This window comes from Gymnogyps californianus, chromosome 1 (genome assembly GCF_018139145.2).
Source record: "Gymnogyps californianus isolate 813 chromosome 1, ASM1813914v2, whole genome shotgun sequence".
Classification (NCBI taxonomy): domain Eukaryota; kingdom Metazoa; phylum Chordata; class Aves; order Accipitriformes; family Cathartidae; genus Gymnogyps; species Gymnogyps californianus.
The window spans coordinates 183,177,866-183,200,094 of record NC_059471.1 but is presented as its reverse complement, the minus strand read 5'-3'; the positions used below and the strand labels follow the sequence as shown (position 1 = coordinate 183,200,094).

Here is a 22,229-nt window from a genome sequence, read left to right as displayed (position 1 = left end):
GGAAGTGGTGAGCAAAGTGTGATGGATGGTTGAACGACTGCTTACTCCCCGGCATGCTGTGCTTTCAGCTGCTGAGCTATCTTAACTCATAGTTTAGCGACCCTAACTCAATGTTAGCCGGTTCTTTTTGGTGATATTTATTGCAAGAGCATTTTTTTCTCTTTGCTTTCTGTCAAGGTTACTATATTATCTAGGTTTATTGAATCAGTGCAGCCAGTTGTAAATGTTATATGAAATGGAAAAAAAATACTGCCAAATGCACAGAGGAACTACAGAGAAAGATTTCCAATGATTGTTGAACTGTTACCTTCATTGCTGTTACACAAACACATAGGATATGACAGAAACACAGGTTACCATTCCCAGAAATGTAATAAAGAATCTAACACAAAAATAGTTGCATGACATTTTAATATTTTCAAATTCATCGCTACTTTTTTGGATTTTTTTCTGTCTGCCCTCTCTAAATGCCTATCCAAGAGTACTAAAAGTATTTAGCCAAAGGTTTTTGAACTAGAGATGACTGTCATAGAAAGCTCAGTATTTTGACTTAGTCCTGCTTGAGAAAAGCAGCATATTTTTAAAGCGTTTTCCAACTTAATGGACAGGTTTTAAACATGATCAGAATCAATTTTGAGTTGTGTTTCCTCTGGATGCCAGAGACAACATTCCAACAGCAGTACTAAGTACTTGCTTAAAGCATTTGTGGTTGAAGGAGTTGTTTTAAAGTGAAAGATAAGGCTCTACTTTAGCAAAATATTGGCGATTCTTTGCCAAACAAAGCAAATCAGCTCCTGCAAGTGGATTTTATATTTTGTAAAAGGAAAAAGAAAAGAAGAAGAAGAAGGAGAAGAAGAAGGAGAAGAAGAAGAAAAAGAAAAGGCAAAAGAAAAAAGGAAAAAGAAAAGGAAAGAGAAAAATAAAAAGGAAAAGAAAAAGGAAAAGAAAGTCTGACTGATATTAGCAAGTAGTTTATCCTAATGTTGATTCTTGGAGCTCCTCGGGCTTTTCCAGCCTTGTAGGAAACAGAAATAAAAAATAAAGCTGGACTGGAAAAATAGCTGCATTGACTCTGTAGAGCAGATGGCTGAAAATGTACTGGTGTTTAAATCACTTGACTTGACAGGATGTAATCTACAATATTGCATTAGTGCAACTTGAAATATTATTATTGCATTTATTTTCAACTTCTTCCAGCAATTCACTTTATTTAAATAAATGTCATATTGTTCAGACTGAGTCATTTCAGGTTGCTTTGGATCAATGACACTATGAACACTGTATGACATTGTCAATATATGTTTAAAAAATTACCTTTATATCAGGAAGGTTCATCTTTAGTTCCATACTAAAAATAATGCAGGTAGCCAAATAAAAAGCATAAATGCACTGGCTGTATGTGAAATAAATTACAGATGTGAATGATCTTTAATTACATCACTGTATTATAGCAGTGAGAAATCAAACCATGACAAATAAATTAAATGCTAAAACCTAGGTTATATACTTTTTAAAGAAACTTTCATTCCTACAGTGAATATAAATATAGAATAGACCCAAAGATGACCTCATTATGGACATAAAATACAATTACGGCAGCTTGATTCTGCTACAAACCAATCCCTACTATTGTAACCATTCTGACTAGTTAATATACATTTAAGTTGCAGAACATTTTTTCATCCCCCACAGAAAGTGGTGTCTATTTACGGGAGAACTGTCTAAAGTAAATTCTTTTTTTTTTTATTTTGGTAAGAAAAAAATTAATGGAAAAGAGAAAAGGCAGCAAGAATTCTAGTGTCCTAGATTCTCTTCCTCTTATAAATTAATGGAGTGTACCTAATACATTTGGACTTATAAATGTTATTCTACCTGAGAGCTGAGCAAGATATAGATTTTATGCCAAATAAATCTTCCTTTATTCTATTTAATGGCCTTAAAACTGATCTGCCTGTACTATTACCTCAAGGTATTATGAAATGGAAATATTGTTATCTAGTTTGCATCCTTGAAGCTTTTAGAGATACTAGGTACAAAGTTGTTGCATTGTCTCCAGAGTCAGATCATTTTTTGAAGTGTATATTTTGTTAGGGCTGAAAAACACGAATCAATGGACAGATGTGTGTATATGAGTGTGTGTGTATCTCTGAGAATGTAACTATATGAGAAAGAATATTATAGTGCATAGCTTGGGCCCTCTATTCATTTCCACAAAAATAGCAAGCAGTACATTTCTTTAAAAAGAAACTTTAATGTTTGAGTTATGTTTAAACCATATTAGCACAATAAGCATCCTTTAAGGGGAAAAAAGTTATTATTTCTTCAAACATCTGCTTTTTAAATCTACTTATTATTCAGTTATGTAGTCTTTTTTATTGCTTTTCATTTACAACAGTATGGCTTAGCAGAAGGAGGAAGATTTAAATGGTGATTGAAAAGTTAAACTTCTAAGTGAGAGGAAAATATGGATTATTGCTAGCTTTGTTATTATAAGAAATAATTAATCTCATATGTAAGCAATATAGTTCTTCTGAGAGGTCTTGGTATTCACTGAAGACCAGCAAAAGCAGCTTTGTCCTCACATTTTGCACAATACAGATGTGCAAGTGAATGTTCTGCTGAGCCATCAAAACAGAACATAGGTGTCACATTATCGTAGGCTTTGTATAAAACATCATAAACAGCTCCCAAATGCATGAGCCAGTCTCTGCTTACATAGCTGAACTGACTTTTGCCATATTTCCCTTGACATATGACGAAGAACGTGAAAAGCTGCTATTTTCTCTTGTCATCTTCTAAAGCATTTGTGTCCTGCTGTACAGCCCTTCCTGAAACTGTTCTTTAGTGGCACCGGTTCCAGTTGCTGTCTTATTCCTTCTCACAGTCTGGTCATTTGCCTCAAACAGAAAGATATAAAACAAAAATACAGCCAGGAGACTGTTAGCATATTATGATAATTGTCTTAAATTTGGTTTAGGGAGTGTATAGTCTTTTGTGGCTGATGGTTTGTAGGTGCTAAGGGAGAGATCAGAGTAAATATTCTTGTGGGTTTCCTGACTTAACATCTGCTATGTAGTTACTTCAGGCTTTGGGAAAGTAGACTCGGAGATCCAGCAGTCCTTTAGTGCGTTAATGTGCATTAATGTATAGCATGGTTTTGGCAGTGTCACAGCACTTAAACAGCTTAATCTTCCTTCTGCTACAAAGAAAAAATATGCAAGGAATATAGATACATGATGGCATGTGAGCATTGCTTAAATAATTGTAGAAGCTGTTAGATGTGAAATGAAATTTGTGCATGGTTATAAAAAGTATGACGGCAGGAAAACAGCTGGAATTTATGTAGATTAATATACATATGAATATGTATTATTTTATGAGACTCCAAAACCAAGTATCTACACAGATGTCACAAGAAAATGTTTAAACTACTCATCAGATTGGAAGGGTTCCTAGGTAACTTAGGGAGTAAGCTTAAACTAACTTTATGGCTTACAGAACAATTAATATTTCCCACAGGCACAAATTTTAAATCAAAATACTGGAATATACTAAAAGAAAACCCAAAATTAAATGGAGCTGTGGTGGTAAATACACATCATTAACTTAAGGAAAACATCTCAAAGAGAATATTATGTTTAAAGGAATTTTAAATTCATAATACATTCCAGATTTAGGTCATTTGAAAGTACAGAGCTCAGACCCATCAGACAGCTTTGTCTTTCCTCTGGTGTCTTCATCCACTGCCTACCTAAATTAATACATCCATATTTGACCTCAGCTAACAGGTCTTGTAGGTGAGGCTAACATTTCATGTTTTGATCTGAAAAGCTGTAACTTGTAGTCCTGGCCTAAATGCCACAGTTAAGATCTGCAGAGATGCAGTTTTCTTGTTCCTGATAAGGAACTCTCTGCAAAATGATTTCCCTCAAAGGAGAGGGAAACTTGCCTTTTCTGGACAACCCCCAAAAAACACAACCAACCAAACACTAAAAACAAACCTCTTCCCCAAACCCTAAACAAACAAGAATCTGGCTCATTTTCCTGTCCTACTGGAGAAGAAGGAAGGAAGGATTGATGGAACAGTATTAAAGAATATTAATATTATGGTCAGTACTCTTTTGGGGTGAATATTACAGCAGAGCTCATCTTTGTCCTTGATTATGGTTGGAAAACTTTGTCAGTGCTGTGCAATGCTGTCTTTTTGATCCATAATTTTATTTAAAATGCTAAAAATATAGCAATATTGCACAACAATCTTTAATGCCATTCCTCTCTTTCCAATATTTGATAGTCTGCTATGTGTGGATTTACCTCATCTTTTTCATTTGATCTCACACCTATCCTTCTGGCTTTTCACGCTCTTTGTTTAATGAGAAAAGAAACAGATTGCTAACTGGTCTATCTACATCATAACTGAAGTATTTAGGTAAGGGTACCATTCAAGGTGCTGCCTGTAGTGAATAAATCTGTAAATAGTACGGTCAAATATTTCTTTGCTATGATGCCTCTTTCCTGCATTTTTTTCTAAGGATCAGCAAAGGAAAATTTTAAGTAAGACTAGAACAAGGCAACATTATTACAGCCGTAATTTGGGGGAGAGGTCAGAATATTAACAAATACTAAACAAATTTTTCATTTACAATTTTGTAAATACTTCCATCTCATCACATGAAAAAGAACTTGAAAATAATTTTAAAAATCATTATTTTGATACCTTTGAAGTGAAATACTGTTATTGCGTTTAGCAATGATAACAATTAAATCTTTTTTTTTTCCAGAAAATTGCCTTAGATTTAATTTATTTTCAAAAATTTAAATATTACTTGATATTGGGTTGAAACTTTTTGCTTTGAGTTAAACAAAGAGTTCCAGTTAAAAGGGGCTTTTTTGGCCCAGAGAAAATATTTGTGTTGTTCATGTATTTCAAAAGGGCTTTCTTTCTAACTCAAACATGAGCCAAACTGCTGATTGTCCAAACATAGCTCTATAAATAAAAAAATCGTGATTGAAGTTATGCTTCAGCATAGTTATGAGAGCACAAGTTTATTAAGACAGGAGAAATAAGCATGATATATTTGGGAAGTGCTTGGAGTGTAGTTTGTCCGTCCTTCATGTTTCACTGTTTTCTCCATATGGCCCCAAAGGAGAAAGCCCACCTCGTCACTGTTCTGCTCAGTGGTTCCTCCCAAATGGAAATAAAGAAGTGTTAGGTATCTCATCATATAAGCTGTCGGTGAAATGTTTTAGTGCTTCATATGTGATTTAAAGTCTTTTAATAAATCTCTCGGCTATTGTGTATTTGGTGGGCCGTTCCGTGCTGTGGCTGTTTAAGTCTGTTGGTTTCAATATATGGTTGTGCTTAAGCTGCAGTTCAGTGAGCAGCAGAGCCTGATCTCCTATGCTTATGTGTCTGTAAGATGAGCCCTAATGCCTTCAGCCTGAGCATCCTTTACCTTCTCAGTAAAATAGCCACCCTGTTTATCCTCTATGCCCTCACCTACCTTGAAAGGTACAGCTGCCTAGGCAAGAAGATAGATGGCTTTTACTGGTGAAAAGCTGAGTGTATTGGCCAGTGTCTGTGCTGCCTGGACAGGGCGCCTGTAGGAGCTTCCCTAGACTCCTTGAGACCCAAGCTATTTAATGAATGCACAAACCGTAAGATCTAAACATCACTCAAATCTTTGCTTTTCAGTCAAGTTAGTTTCAAACTGACGACTGGATTCACAAGCTATTAGAAAAGACGGGCAGGCACAGGGCAACACTATTGTAGAGGCTTATTTCCGTAAGGAAGTAAGGTAAAAATTGATCATTTGGCATATGCTTAAGACTTTTGTTGTTGATATGCAAGTTGTAATTAGCATTTACAGTACATCCATAATAATACTTTAGTACATTTAAGGTAATTCAAACAGTGGAGTCTAAAATAACACTGTACCTATGAAAATACACTCTTAAATTTGGTTGGATTTGGCTTTTTCACATCATGGAGTTTCTAGCATTTATTCCTTTAGATATTTATAAAAAGAGAGTTACCAGTACAGTGAATGATTTGCAGTGCAATCAGATGCAGAGCTTGGCATTCCACTTTATGCCAGGTGCTTGCTTTATCTTGAGTTCGAAATTTATTGCTTTTTATTATGTTGGGTTTTTTTTTGTTTTTGAATTGGATAAGTTTAGTTATTGCAAAAGCAAGACTATTCGTAATGTTTTGGGCCAAATATAGTGCAGTCAGATGGTATGCAGGTTTCCCTAAAGAGCTTTGACAACCTCTTAATCTTGATATGTAGCACACCATCTATTCTAGTCATGGTCGTTTAAAAAACATATAATGCATGTCATGCTAAATTGCACACTAGCTGTTTGTGTAGTATGGACGTAATTACACCATAAACTGAATTGCAGTTGAAACTGAAAAACGGACCTGTAGCAATATTTTCAAAGTTTATAGGTCTTTATGCTAAACCACATCTTAGATTTTCTCAGACAACCTATAGTCATCTTACTGCCCATTAACACTCCTTTCTGGATGAGGTAAGGGAAAACGAGCCTCAGGGGCCAGAGATTTACATTCTGATTTGACAATATTTTTCAGTCTATGTATAGTTTTAAGTAGAGGTCCAGGAGATGCTACAGTATTAAGGTCACTTATTAGTTTGCTTGCCTGGAGATTCCTCCTGCTCTGTGGAGTTTTGCTATCCGTCTCATACTTGAAATTCTTCAGTCCTTGCACTTTCAAAACTTCCATTGACCGATCTCAGTATTGATTGCTTGTGAACTATAACAATCACTCTTGCTTGTCTGATGTCTTTAATCTTTTTATCCATCTCCGTGACTAATCAATATTTACATTGTCATGGAGGCAATATATCCACATCCAGGCTCAGGTGTCTGCAAACTCACAGAGTGTGTTTGTAAGACAGATTGGTATAGAAACAGCTAAACATTTTCCAGGATGGAACAGGAAAGCGTTCCAACATATCCTAAATACAAAGACATGTATGATGGAGTTGCCTGTTACCTGTTAATGTGTTTTCTTTCTACCAACAGGTCCCATAAGCAGCATTTTGGTGAATAAGTATGGTAGCCGACCTGTGATGATAGCAGGAGGTATCCTGTGTTCATTTGGAATGATTGCTTCCTCTTTCTGCAATAGTGTCCTGGAACTTTATCTATGTATTGGTGTCGTTGGAGGTAAGAGTCCTGTTTAAAAGGTATTATTATATTATATTATATTATATTATATTATATTATATCATATTATTATTATATCATATTATATTATTTCTAATACTGTTCTACCAATGAGCCTTACTGATCAAGAACCCACTGTGCAAGGCATTGTACAAATGCAAACCAAGAAGGTAGCAAGATCAGTTCATTTCAGCTACCTGAATGATCTAATCCTTTAAATTAGCTGGTATGATGTTAAATTATTTCTTAGGATATTTCAGGAACAACTGATGATTTTATTCAATAAATGCTGTATGTATGTACTGTTCCACACTGCACTGTAATTATGGTATAAAAATTGATTGGCTCGTGACAGCACTTATTACAGTCATTTGTGTAGAATTTCACATTCATTCTTTTAGCTTTCAATCATGTTGCACTTCAAACGGGGTGGCAGAGGCTAGAAGAATTCTAGTAAAAATGCGAAAGCTAGTACCAGCTTTCTGTAGGTTTGTACATACATATACTTTCACAGAAAAGTATAACAACTTTCAGTTCAATAGCTTTCTGTTTAAAATCCCCCAGGGTCAATCCCCAAATAAAATTATTCATATAACATCAAAGGCCTGGATATTGCCTAAGGCAATGAACTAAAGTGATCATAAAGCCAGTAAATTAAATAACCTCCTTATCAAAAGCTGTGGGGTTTTTCTTAAACTACCTCCTCAGAATAAGGAAGGCAAGTGAGGTGAAATATTGGCAGGTAATAAATGAATGAGATAATACTTGTTCCTTTATTCAAGCTCATCTTTCTTTATCTTGGGACTAAAGGAGTCCTTCTTTGTTCAGTAATTATTTCTTAAAGCTCTTATTTTTTACATCCTAAACTTGGGGCCCACTGAAAGAATAGAGTCAGGGTCCAGGAACGGGCCTATCAGAGAAGAAAACTGCTCTCTTGTGCCATGCAGCAGAGGCATAGCTACTTAGACCTTATTGCCTAGATGTCTTAATACAGAGAGAAGGCCTAGACGTTCAGCTTATACACTCAGCTGATGTGGATGGGTGGTCTGCTCCCATGCATGTCCTCTGCAACTCTTCCACCTTCAGTAATGACTTCCATACCAGGGAAGGTAGAGCAGAGTGTGCTCCAAAATAATTAGCCATTTTAAGCTCCACTTTTGTACACAAGTTTGATCTTAAATAGGGCTGGAAATAAGAAATGAGGAGACTTATGCATTTAAATACGCCCTGCATTCATTGTAGCTGAGGTGACATTTAATAACTTCTGTGAAATGAGCCAAGAGAGAATTGCATTATAGCTTAGGGAATATAAAAATGGTGAGTCAAGGCACTGATACCATCATTCCTCTGTGATTCCCCTGTCTCTATCATTGCTGAAATGCAACAAGGAGTTTTGGCTTTTATTGCAGTGCTACAGGGGGAAATGGCAGAATGCCACCATGACATAGTCTTGGCATTAACACACATAGACAGCAATGAAGCTGTATTTCATTCTCTGATGCTAGTTGGTTTCTATCTTCATTGGGAATCACTGGATTAGATACTAGTCATTTTAAAAATAACTTGAAAGAGGTGTGATATGTTTTTCAGTGCATGACCTGCAATAATACTGTCTTTTATGTGTTGTTTAGGTCTGGGTTTAGCATTCAACTTACAGCCTGCCTTGACCATGATTGGCAAGTATTTCTATAAGAAGCGTCCCATTGCTAATGGGTTGGCCATGGCTGGAAGTCCAGTGTTTCTGAGCACATTGGCACCTCTCAATCAATTCCTCTTTAATGCATTTGGCTGGAAAGGAAGCTTTCTCATTCTGGGAGGACTTCTTTTGAACTGCTGTGTGGCTGGGTCACTTATGAGACCTGTTGGACCGAAAACAGTCCCTCCTGTGAAAAAAGATGTTGAAAAAGGCACAGGAGATTCTACCTTGCACAAAAACAACAAGAAGTCTTTTTGGCAAACTATGAATAAATATCTAGATCTGTCCCTCTTCAAACACAGAGGGTTTCTGATCTATTTGTCAGGAAATGTCATTATGTTTATCGGTTTCTTCGCTCCAATAGTATTCTTGGCTCCTTATGCCAAGCACAAGGGAATTGATGAATATTCTGCTGCTTTTTTGCTATCTATCTTAGCCTTTGTAGACATGTTCGCTAGGCCTTCAATGGGACTCGTAGCAAACTCCAAGTTTATCCGGCCAAAGATTCAGTACTTTTTTAGTTTTGCTGTCTTGTACAATGGTGTCTGTCATATCTTGTGCCCTCTGGCAACAAATTACACTGGCTTGGTGATATATGCTGTATTTTTTGGGTTTGCATTTGGAATGGTTAGCAGCGTTCTTTTTGAGACATTGATGGACCTCGTTGGGGCTGCCAGATTTTCCAGTGCGGTTGGACTTGTCACCATCGTGGAATGTTGCCCTGTGCTCATAGGCCCTCCTTTAGGAGGTAAGAATCTCTTTTATTCCATTTTTTTCAGACATTACAGCATAATCTTGCAATTTAGCATTAAATTAATATAAACATTGTTCTTAATGTTATTTAATGTTTTCGCTGTGACTAGGAATGTACTGTAGCAACAGTGTACTGCAGCAACAGTGTACTGCATCAATTATTTTGGGCTTCACAGCTGCGGGTCCACATGAGAAGCTAAAAGCATACATTACATGTATGTGCAGTAGATAAAGACCGTATCTCTACTGGCCCATAAATCCAAGTGATAAATACATGTTTTCCTTATAGCACGTAGTGCTAACTTTGCAACCTTGATTTACGTGTATTCAGCTCCAATTTGCTCTTTGCCAACACAGTTCTTACTCTCTTGAATTGGTCAAATCCACTGGTCAGTTTTTGTGAAGATGTCACAGAGTGGCTTACAGTTTCTCTAGCCTAGTGGCAGCTAGAGGAGCCCTCGTTTAAATTTAAAATAGCAACTTTATTTTGTCTAAATGGAGATGATTGGCATTTCTAGAGAGAAGAAACCAGCAGGGAGGTGCCAGAAAGGACAGGGGCATGCTCAGCAGCCTAGGCAGGGTCCGCGCATGGTGGGATTCAAGTGCAGTGCCGTGGAGCGTTGCGCCCTGCCATGATTTCACACCACAGCCCTGCTCGCAGCCAGTCCTTTAGCCTGTTTCTATAGCCAACAGATATATGTAAGGCAATTCAGAGTGTGAACTGACTGAAAGATGATAATGTTGCCAACTTCTCTCTTTTGAGTGTAAGGGGAGCTTAAAGGGAACCTGGTTGTATAGCTTGGACTATATTCATAACTTTTGGGCTTCTAGCACCAAAAATGATGAAGAGTCTTATCTAAAGTATTTTCTGTCTGCTAGCTTTTTAGTCAGTATTTAGTAATGGTGTTAGTAAGTTTTATAATCTTAAAATTTCTGATTATATAAGAGACTAAAGAAATAGATGCTCAAATCTTATTGAAAAGTATTGGTTAAATGTATGTGTGTGTGTGTTGCAGTGTAAGCCCAACAATATGAGCATATAAAGACAGTGAGATTACCAGCCTTGTGAACATACACTATACCCACATAAACAGTGCCACAGAAGTCAGCAAGATTATATGTGCCTAAAACCATTTATACATATCGAAGTATTTTAAGGGTTACTGTCAGTATTTCTATGAAAACAGCATTGTTGAGTGAAATTTTAAGTATGCCAAAACAATTCCACTCACTTCAGTACAATAATATTTGTACATGTAAATGTTTAATAGTCCTCAAGATATTCCATATTTCCCTCATCTTTTAACATACAAATTCATTTTGGTAATGGTGGAACAAAACATATTCTTCTCACACAGACTCTTCCTATGCCACCTAGTGGGGGGACTGAGCCTGTGACCGCTGGAGTCCAGCCTTTTCAGTCAGGTTCTGAAATCAATATTAATATTAACTCTAAAGACATTAAATCTAATATTTATGGAGCAATAGCATATGAAGCTATTTATTTTTCAGTATATTAGCTTTGCAGGAGTTTTGAAAAGCATGTGTTTGTGCTATAACTGTATGAATAATTGATTTATCTTGTTAAACAGAGACAACAAAGGAGATGAACACATGGAAAAGCTAAATTCCAGTTTTGACTAGTTCATAGCCTTTAAAATATTATGCTGAAGTAATTTTAATGCAGAATTTCATTTTTAATCATCAGTTTTATGAGACTGCTCATCGATAAAAAACAGTAAATTGTATTATTTACACTAATAGGTGAATTATACACTTGCAGTGCTATTTGAGTTTTTCCTAATACTAGGCTTGTGAAATAAAGAAAAGACTAAAATAATTTGATGGCTTGTAAATGTGTATCAGGTGAACAGGCTGGCATTATGGCTTCAACCCAGTAAAAGCATCTAAATACATACTAAATTGAAGTGCGCAGGTTATCCTGTGAATTTCAATTACAGTGTAGCAGAGTTCAGAGCTAAATACTTGGATGCGTACAAATGTTAATTTGGGAGTTGGGAAAATTTAGAAAGAATGTCTCATAAAGTGGAAGAACAGTTATATTTTATTTTCCTTGTCATGATCAAATTAATCTCAGAGGTAATAAGAGGATGTAATTTTTAGGTACAGGCTTCGTAGTTTAAAACTTAGCAGTTGAGCATGATAGCTGAATGGACAAGCCTTTCTATTTCTTTCACCAGTCACAGGAAAGTAAAAATGAAAAGCAGGCAGTTGATGCACAGTGACAGCAGCCTAAAAAGGCACATACCTCTTCATCCTATTGTCTGTATGCAGCCTCCGTGAGTGTCAGACAGTCACTCCAAAACAATAGAAAACAAAATTAGGAGGTGAATAAAATAATAAGGCAATGAAAGAATGAAAACGAAAGAACTAAAAAACTGTCTGTCATTATTCGTTAAGCTTTACTTACTTTGTTCTTCAATATTTTATCATTGTCAGTGATTCCAATGACAATTGCTACTTTGACTAATACAGGTTTCGTTAGAGTTGGGCTGTATATGTTAGACAATTTGAACATGCTGAAAATGCTTTTCTGCTCTAACTTCAAAACCAAGCAATATATAGATATTTCTCCTAGGGAAAGATCTGGATTGTATTGGGCATCCTATTCTAAAGACTCTTTTTCTCTCCTCTTGTCTTTGTATTTCAGGTTGGTTAGTGGATGTTACTGGTGAATATCAGTACATGTATTTTGTCTGCGGAGTGATTGTGATTGTGGCCAGTATCTGGTTGTTCATTGGCAATGCTATTAACTACAGGCTTTTGGCAAAAGAAAAGAAGTTAGAAGATGAGAAGCAGAAAGCACAGAAGAATGCTGACTCAAAGGAAGCGGAACCATTAACAAACAATGAGAACGAAGATACTGCCAGCAGAGCTGATAAAGCTCTTGAAGATCCTTCAGAAAGAGAAACCAATATTTAATCTGCAATATAGCTCAGAAGGCAACATTTATGACTTCCATTAGAAATACGTCTTCAAGACACAGGCCAGGTTTTGTGGTAATAATGTTCAGTCACAATATTGGATGGGAACAGATTTTTTGCCCCATGGCAAGACTCTGAGTTAAATTACTATCTACAGTTTATTTATTTCAGTGATACAAAATTGAGATTACAGAGGTAGTGACTCCATGCAAATGAGTCCATCAAACTATGACTCTGGACAATCAAGAGTCAGGTAAACCAGACTATAAAGCCTTCCAATGACAAACAGTTTTGTTTCAAAAGTATATCTAATGCAAAAGTATCTCCTGCTCTTATTTGGGAAGATACTTTGTGTTCAACTTTAGAGTATTGTTAAAGTCTGTTGAAATAATCTGCCCAAACTGTTCTTACCACTAATATTAAAGAGAATATAAGCTCAAAGATTTGTTTCAAAAGAGACAGAGTACCTGAGTGAAGCACACTGAAACTTTTTTCTCTTTTGTATGCCCACTAGATCAAAAAGATACATTATATCTGTATAAACAATTATAATATAGCTGTAAAAGTTAAGGCTAGAAGATGAACAACTGGTGGGCACCATCTCTAAAATACAATAAACAGCTGAATTACGATATATTCCAGAAGTTGTTTCCTCCCGTGATAGCTGACTACATTGTACTTCAACATATATATTTGAACACAAAGTACATTCAGACCTCACTAATTCAAACTAAGCTAAAATCTGCCTGTACATAAAAGGTTTTAAAACCAAGATTTACATTGCTAACAAGAGTGGCAATTACTTTGTTTGATTATGTATTCCTGTATGGCTGAAGGATCTGGATTGGACTGTGAAGCCTTCTTCCTAAAGGGACTAGATTCAGAACCTGCTGATGCTAAAAGGATACTCACCCTTGGCTTTTGTGGCCTGAATCAGTTTCATGGTAATGACTTTAAAGTACATACTTGGGTTTATTGGCAAGTCATTAGTTGTTTGACGGTCTACTGAGAGGAGATTTAAGGTCTAACTTCAAGTCTTTGCAGACAGGTAACTTCATACCAGTTCTCACCTCCCTTTCCCATGTATTTAGTGAAATGCTACTTCTTTTTTTTGTAATGCCAGTTCGAGCAAAAATGCTGCAAGGCACATTGACAGTGCCAGTCTGGAAACTTTGTACTTACATATCATTTTTGTGCAGAATATTTGGTCTTGTGTCTACAATTTCACACAGACACTCATATCAATTAAAATGTACACAATTGTTCCTCTTCCTTTAGGCAAAACAAAGCATAAGTCTACAATTTTACTTTACAGAAATCATTTAACATTGCACTTGAAAGCTAAAAGTGCAAGTTTCTGAAGGTATTAAGTGAAAATATTTCTGTTCTATTTGTAGGTGAGGAAAAGTGCTATTCATTTTGGATAGATGCATATAAAAGCCTCAGAAATTGTGAAAATTAAGGGTCTGATTCATAAAACATTTATGCACTGTTTATGCAGGATACACATACACTTAATTTCGGGAAAAGAATATCATTCATTTTAGCCCTCTTTTAAATCTCAAAAAGTTGTAAATATATTGGACAGACAGCTAGCTGTGTAAAACACACTTTGAAGTGCCAATAACAAAAGAAAAAAATGAATAGTAAAATCTAGCAGATTTTAAGATAGCCATTTCTTAAGAGTAGTGTTCAATATTATTTTCATTCTTCAAAAAATGTTGGTAGTACTTGCTTGTGTTTTGCTAGGTTACCATATTATATACTATGAAGTTCCACAGTAATGCTGAACTTTTTCATTATCTCAGCACTGTTTTGGGGGAGAAGCATCATGAATCTACTCGCAGCATGGTACAGAAATTAATACCTACTTTTTACCTAATTATATGCAGGAAAACCAAACATCTTCTACAAGTCCTGTAATTTTACAGGTGCATCAGCAACAAAATATGTGCATTTCAGAGTTTGGGGAGAAAATATGGGTTACATGCTCAGATCTGAGCAGTGAACTGCGTAAAGGAGAATGATTTAGTCCCAGTAAAATTACAGTTCCTCTCCTAGCCCCCAGGTTCAGAGAAGAAATAAATACATTGCACCTCCTTCCGAACCGCAGCCCTGCCAGCACTCCATGAAGTAAAAGCATTGCTCTGGTTTTGGCTATACAAACATACAGGGTGAATTCCAGGATCTGTGAAGGCCCTACGTGCCCAGAGCCAGAAAGTGATGAGGAGTTTCATAGACACTAAGCTTTCATACAGTGAGGAATATCGGTTATAAATACTGGATTGTGAAAGATGAACTGAAATTTTAGCTAAAGAGTAGTCATCAGGAACATCACTCTGCTCTTGACAGCAAATGGTAGAAAGGCAGAGATTATTTGAAAAGAGATTAATATAGAGGCTGAACCAACATGAGTGAGGCAAAATTCTAGGTGCTTATTATCTTTTTGCAAAAACCAGCGTGATTAAGAAATACAGGGTAGAAGACAACAAGTGTCAACTTTTGACTTAAGTCTGTTAAAAGTTGCTGTTGAGTAAATAAAGGACTCAGAAAAAAGGTGATTAAAAAAAGACTCTCAGGAAACATGCAGGCAACCTACCTGTTCTATGCAGGATCGCAGAATATGATGCAACATGGCATAGGAAATAAGGGAAAAACAAGGTTCCTCAAGCCATAGACATATCTGACCACCAGTAACAAAAATTATGTTACTATCTCAGAGGAAATAAAAATTTATATAAACACAATCCTCAGCAGAGATACTACTTTTTCATCTCTGGTCAATTATGTTAAAAAATAATAGGAATGAAAGAGCTACTTTACCACCACTCACCAATGTGCAATTTTTAATCCCATAAGGTAAAATAATGTAGTAGGCGACTGGAGCAATATAAAGTAGGAACTGAGTCAAGTGAAACATTTTCTTACACCTCTTTCATTACTTTTCCTCTTAATACTAGCAACAAAATAAAACCCATCAGAATACTCTTGATATTACTGAATATTAAAGAAGTTAAAATCCAGAGATGAATGAAGAAAATTGGAACCATATCTATGCAAAAACTGCCTGGAATTAAAAAACTGTGTCTTCCAAATAACAGGTCCTAAAGGGGCAATTGCCTTGTATAGGTAGCTCTTATTTCTAAAAGTAATAATAATAATAATAAATTGCCTTGAATCAACTCTATGCTAGGCAGCAAAATGAGTATAACTTGCCTTCAAACCCCTGAATATCACTTACTTGCACTGAGCTGTAATTTGTACTGCAAATCATTTCATCATTACATTTCTGCTTTCAGGATAAGACCTGGGTATGTACCATCTCTCTACGTTCCCCTGGTTTCTTTTAATTACCTCGCCCCGAGTCTGGACCACTGCAGGGTCAGGACTAAACGATGCCCCTGCCCTACAATGAAGAAATGTACTCTCAGACTTCAAGACTTACCACATGGATCTGTTATGCACTATGGAGTCTGTAGTCTCTGTCAGTCAGTGCAAGCAAATCCTTAATTGGTCTTAATCTCATTTATACTCATGTATGCTTCATCCTTTTCATTTCTCTGCCACAATATCACTGAGCCTAATTATCATCTTGCTCTTATTTGATCAATCAAGAAAAATAATGCCAAAATTTTAAAATTAGTAGGAAAGGGGATAACATCACAAATATTTTTCCTATTTAACACCAAGGTTAAATTTCAAGTAGTTTCAGAGTGCACATCCAGATACTTTTGTCTCTTCAGGGTTTTTTGACATCGTACTCTCAAGTAGCTGGAGGGTTCTTCTGTATTGCCCTTTCCAACTCCAGAGAAAGACTTCTCACCAACAATTCTCAGTACTTTTTCAGGAATATATCAAAAGTTCACCCCTCCCACCTGTCCCCATTGAACTATGGTTGCAACTGTTGCCAGTTCTGTATTTCCACTAAGTTCACAAAAGCATCTTTTTATATGAAATCCTGTAGCATAAGTAGTCAGACTACAATCCTTTTATTTCAGGAGTGTGATTTGTGAACTGTTTTGACAGAGTTAGAGAAAGTCTTATTTTATCTTCAAATAGATTTTTTTTCTAAATGATGCTGTCCTTATGAGAGGAAGTTCAACTTTACCTACTGCTGAAGTGAATGGCAGCAATTTCACTGACATCATGATTCAAAATTCACATGAATTTTAATGGTCTTTTTGCATATCAGCATCCAGTGTGCTTAAAAAACATCTGCAGTGTGTACATAATTGTTCCTCCCAGAGAACTCTTGTTCCTCTTGAAGGTTCCCCACCCCCACCCCATTCTCCATTTTGATGTAACACAAAGAATTTGGACCTGGAATGTAGTGATTTTTCTTAAATGCTTTCTTGTCATTCTCTTTCCTCAAACGCCTAAGCAACTTTTTTCACTTGCTGCTGTCAGGTCTGGATGGTTGTGAGTATTAGTGGGAAGGTATTATTCAGATACATAATAAGCTACAGACACCACATACAGCCAGATTTGGGGCAACCGTCAGGATTTCACTAAACAAAGCCAGTGACCACTTTTATAGATGAACATGCTGTAACTGATACTGACAATTTTGCCTATAACAAAATTGAATCGAGGCAACTTTTGTTAGTTTCTCTATAGATGACTATTTTTCTACTCACAGAGAGGAATATAAAGGGAATTTTAAAATAATTATTTTCAGAGATGACATATCAATTTTAACAAGGCTCTCTGGATTTTTTTGGGGGTCGGTGCTTTTCTGATATATGTGCATATATATAGAGAGAGAAAGTGTTTGCATGTATTATCACCTTTTTGATCACAATTTGCATAAGCATTCCTATGTAATTTCAACATAATTTGCATGTTGTTGTTTTGCAGTTCAAATTTTTCTCATCATCTACCTCTCAATTGAAGTTTGGAGACTTGCACCACCCTGGAAGAATACAGTTAACAAAAAGCATAATGATAAAACCTGTACAGACTATTAGAAAGTCTGCCAAATATTTGAAGCTACTTACAGTTCTATTTTTAAGGCAGTGCATATTTATGACCAAATCCTTTGTATCAATTGGCATAGCTTTATTAAGTCTAAAGACTTGACCCATACTGGTGTAGTTTTTACATCACTGAACTGGTATAAAAACTCAATGTGTCATTTAGATATCCAAAGTCTACTGCCCTTTCTGTGAGATGCTGGCCTTCCTTTTTTTTTTTTTTTTTTTTGTTTTCTTTCCATTTCTGCGTTAGTGGAATTAAATGGAAATATTACACAGTTAATACATCCAAACAGTTCTAAAAAGTATTACAGAACACTTTGCATTTTGCACCCCTGAAAAAAAATGTTTCTTTGGTTTAGAAATAATACAGGATTTTAGCTTGCTTTCCCTTTTGTGGGGCAGTTGAGGGAGATGGTCACAAAATGTTGGATTGGGGCCAAGGAATAATGATTGTTCTTCATATGCTCTTTACAAAACCATAAATGATTGTTTCTTCAACGATATTCTTCTTTTTAGTCTGCAAACCATTCTTGCCTTCTAGGACCTAGTACAAAGTCCACTGAAGTCAACATAAAAAAAAACTATCAAAGAGCTTTATCAGACATTGCAGGTGATGTGGCTTCAGTGGAGGCTTCAGCCTTATTTTCTCCATATCAAAGCTCAGGAGTATCAGATATAACACACCAAATGCAGGATTTGTTGCAACTGGCAAATTTAGCTATGCCTGCATAGTATTTCTAATGAATCAGTCCCTAAATTAACGCACAATATGTATTATTTTAATAGTCTATGTAAATAGAAAAAAAACCACCATGAACTCTGAATGTAGATTATAAAATATAGAGGATATATTTAAATAAATATCCGAACAAATCTGTTTAACCCCGAAGGAAATTATCTATTTCCTTTCATGCGTTCCTTCAGCAGTTTATAATCTTCATTTTTCTTATTTCCAGAGAGAATGGTTTATGTCTTTTGGGAATGTATATATAGACATATATATAAGGGAATATATATGCATATGTGTGTATATATGTATTCCCCTATATATAGAACTCTAATTTATATATATTATATATATTTATGTATATATAAAATATATATAATGTTTTAGAGTAAGTTGCATACTGTGCCTGATAAATAAAACATATTTATAAGCAAATAAAACTTCAGCAAATGACAGAAAAATTTAAAGATTTTCTGTAAGAGTGTATTTTATTATTTTTCAGTTTCTGCTGGTTTTATTTACAGTAGAAATTCATTCAGAAAACTGCATATATTACATAGCACTGGTATTTCAACCATGACTCAGTTCAAAGTGGCCTAAGATCACTGAGAATTTTCATTGTTGTTAGACTGTAAAACCTACGTTGTTGGTGAAGGGGTTGGTTGGGTGTTTTTGCTGTAGAGGTATTAACTGGATGATCTCCGAACAGACTGCAACACATAGACTGAGTTTTCATCTATTGTAGTACGTATGACAAGGTCATGTGAAGTATTCATGGACATGATATTCTTGTAAAAAGTATGGAAAATAAGAATACTCAAGGCCCTGCAACCAATATTCCCATTAAATTCTTATGGAAAACTCCCCAGAACACTAGGCTCTAAAAACACTCACAATTTTTCATACCGTTACCAGGTTTTGGTTTTTTCACTTTGTCTGCAAGTAGGCAGGCCCATGAAAAGTCTACATTTGTCTCTGACTCTTTAAAAGCTCTACCTTAAAGTTATTGAGAGATTTTTTCAGTGTAGTACATAAAGCACTTACATAAATACCCTTCCTGAAGTGTGACATAGGTGCATTTTCCACTTACAGCCTACTTGGAAAGTTCACCGTATCTGCAGTCTACCAACAGAACATGGTATTGCTATGCAATAATTAAACATGCAGTAGCCATTGTTGTTGACTAACAAATTTTTTTCTTCCTTTTTGTATTTTGCAATACTGTACGGTTTTTACTTGAATATATTGGCTAGATATTTTTTTTTTTTTTGACAATTGTTTATTAGCTAGAGGTGCTATTTATGTTCCAAAGAGATCTGGGTGAATGATAACATTCTCTTTCTAGATGCCAAATTCTTTTTTGACCTGACAAAATTCATTGTTCATAATTTATATTAACCCTGTAAAATGCTTATGCAATGCATTACATTGTATTTAAATGCATTTTTGCTCATTAACTTCTATTCCAGGCTAGTACTAGTGTCTAGTATGTCAAGTTGGTCCATATATATTTATGGAAAATTACAATGAAAAATGTGTATGATAAAGAATTAAAAAAAAAAAAAAAGAAAAATGAAAATAAAATTTCTGTGTAAAGTTTCTGAAAGGAGGTAAATGCTGGTTTTTCAGACTTTTTAATAGCAAGTTATTTACACTTTTAAAGTGTGCAAATATTCATCGATATAGAAATTGATTCACCATTCAAATGTAGCTAAGATCTCAAAATCACTTCTCCTTGCATACAGAAACAGAACTGGAAGATCTCCTGTGTAAGAAAGATACTACCAGCAGCAGAACGTGCTACCAACCCCTTGCTATTCCTAATTCCACCATAATTATGATTTAATCTCATGCATTACTCAAATACCATCTGGATACCCAGGATTTTTCCCCATTACTCTGATTGGGATGTTTTTCTATATTCCATGTACATGCAATATCATTCGTTTATCACTAATACTCGTTTTCATACAGAAGAGGAATTTATCGGTATGGCTTGAAATAGTAGATATAGATAACTCTACTTCATCTCATCTTTCTAAGCGTTCCCAGATCTATGTATTTGTCAGTTGACTTAAGGTTGTGATTGCTTGCCCCAGTTAAATTGGTGTTTATATATAGAATGTGATTGGCTTTTTAAAATTAGAGATATTAAGGAGATATTAGAGATACTATTAATATTAGAGATACTAACATCCTTTGCATGCTATCTACACACTTTTTACACAGAAGCACAATAAGATACTAGAGAAACAAAGGTGTAAAAGATGAACTACTGAATAAGAAATAAATAACTTTGTCTATGAAAGCGAATGGTCTTTATTTTTATATTTCTAATAACTGTAAAATCTATTTTCAAAGAACGTTATCTATAATCTTCTTGATATGGAAGTGTTGATTCAGCTACCAGAGTGTATTTAGATTTTGTTTAGATTCTAGCCCCTTGTAATATTTGCATATTTGAATATTTGTAATGTTCATAAATAATCCATTTTCAGGCATTAACCAAGCAAAAACCAAAAATAAAGTTAGAAATACATAGTGGTAAAATTGTCCCTTTGGCACAATGAACCAGGTATGATATTTAACCCTGCTCAAAGACATTGTTGATATCACTTGCATGCCTAAAGATATGTTGCCTCACTGAATCTGATTGCATAACTAAAATACATTGCTGATTAATAGACACTGAATTCAGAAAAATCATACCTTTTCCTGAGGTTTTGTATTTTGATAGTTCAGTGGCAAGACAGATGGAGACCTCAATCTGTAGTTTGTCTCCAAGGTCAGCTGTTACTATGTTTTCCCACAAATGGTATTTTATTCTAGTAATGAGCCTTTTTAACTCTACTGGTTATCCCAAATTGAGTTAATAGGTTACATTTACCACTGCAGCTCAGCAGTAATCACTTCCACAGTTTTATTCCTCTAATCAAGACTTAAAAGCATTGCCATTCAATAAAGTTCCTAATCCATAATATGCATATACTATAATACATATAATATAATTATATCTTCAATAGCATGTATGTGAACATTTATTTTTCCTCATGCCTCCTCTTCGTATGCCCTGGTATGCATGCATTTGCCTTAGCGCATTATGCTTCAGTTCATCTTCTTAAATTGAGATAAGACAATCCTCCAGAGATCAGAGATACCAAGTTTATTGTTTAAATATAAATTCAGAATCATAAGGCAAAGAAAAATAAATAGTATATATAGTGCATTAACAAGAGACACATAATTGGTGATTGACATTCACTGGTTGAATAAGTAGTTCAATTTTCATTAAGTGACTTCTAATTTCCAGTGCCTGGTGACATCAAACTGTAAGTATATCCCATGAGACAACAAATATTTGGTTAGAATATATTCACCCCTTCAAACAGCTGTTTTCCTCATAGGAACATCCTACAGGATCCTATTGTATAATGTAATGATGTTTTCACCTCAAAAGTGAGATGTAAAGACATGATTCTGTTGTTTCTTTGACTAGCATGAGACCTCAGTCTTGTAGTCTTTTCTGTGCAAAGGAACTCTTGACCTAATCCACAGTTCCACTGTTTTTCTCACAAGACATAAAAAACCCGATGATTTACCTGGAGAAAGTCCAGAAACACTCAGGCAGAATGATATTTTAAGGACACTTAACCCACTTTTTGTCCATTAGCACAGATGGATTTAAAACATCTGGAACTGTACTTTCTTCAATTCAGCTTAAAATTTTAGAATTGCAGATTCCAAGTATTATTTGCAAATTACCTCAAATCAATATTTCAAATTAGTATAGCTGAAAGAAAATAAAGTTGTAAAAAACTAATATTAATCTCAAATTATTTTCTTTTTAGCATTTTGTCAAAATTTAGAGTAAATCAGCCTGGAAGGTAATTAAATTACTTCCACTCTTTCAAGTACTCTTCTCCTCCTAACTTTTTCAC

At 35.2% G+C, this 22,229-nt stretch overlaps 1 protein-coding gene across 1 annotated transcript in view; it reads left to right on the top strand.

Moving 5' to 3' along the window:
* Positions 1-12,909, top strand: part of SLC16A7 (solute carrier family 16 member 7) — a 30,136-nt gene extending 17,227 nt beyond the window's left edge. Inside the window, exons 2-4 of the mRNA XM_050904205.1 lie at positions 7,051-7,194; positions 8,826-9,638; positions 12,315-12,909. Coding sequence (XP_050760162.1) covers positions 7,051-7,194; positions 8,826-9,638; positions 12,315-12,586 — 1,229 coding nt within the window. The 3' untranslated portion in view covers positions 12,587-12,909. The remainder of the gene's footprint in view (positions 1-7,050; positions 7,195-8,825; positions 9,639-12,314) is intronic.
* Positions 12,910-22,229: the final 9,320 nt, after the last annotated feature.